Consider the following 531-nt stretch of genomic DNA (forward strand, 5'->3'; position numbering starts at 1 on the left):
GGTGGTGGTAATGTGCCAAGAAACAGCAGTGGGTCAAAAATGCAACTAAGAAGAGGACTGCAAATTATTAAACATGAGTGTAAATAATCCAGGTTTCAAATTAATCAAAAGCAACAACTTTGCAAGTGAAGTGAATGTTAACATACATTTGTCTGATTACAAGACAACTCCATAGAGCACCTTTAAACACCATAACTGCATGTGAATGAACCTCTAGTTACGTGCGCATGTGTGGCCCCTTGCCCACCTGTCTCTGTACTCGTGGAGAAGCTGTATGAAGCAGAGAAAACAGGTCTTGCATGAGTGTTAGCTGCTGAGCAAGGTACTGGCGGCCCACATTGGAGCCACTCAGAGCAAGGACCATAGACAGGAGCTCAAAGCAGTAGGCATCTGAGGAGGCGTCGTCATCACTGGGCTGGGAGTTGGCGTTCTCTTTGCTGGAGATTGCGTGCTCCCACTCCTCCCTCACACGTGTGGCCTCCATACGGATGGCCTGGACGATGTGCGCACACACCTGGAAATTAATACACT

The 531-nt window shown here is 47.6% G+C and overlaps 1 protein-coding gene across 1 annotated transcript in view; it reads right to left on the reverse strand.

Moving 5' to 3' along the window:
- mycbp2 (MYC binding protein 2) overlaps window positions 1–531 on the reverse strand; it is a 79220-nt gene that overhangs the window by 5536 nt on the left and 73153 nt on the right. Inside the window, 1 exon segment of the mRNA XM_020609421.1 lies at window positions 248–528. Within this exon segment, the coding sequence (XP_020465077.1) occupies window positions 248–528 (281 nt within the window).

The sequence above is a fragment of the Monopterus albus genome, unplaced genomic scaffold, assembly GCF_001952655.1.
Source record: "Monopterus albus unplaced genomic scaffold, M_albus_1.0 scaffold99.1, whole genome shotgun sequence".
NCBI classification, from domain to species: Eukaryota; Metazoa; Chordata; class Actinopteri; order Synbranchiformes; family Synbranchidae; genus Monopterus; species Monopterus albus.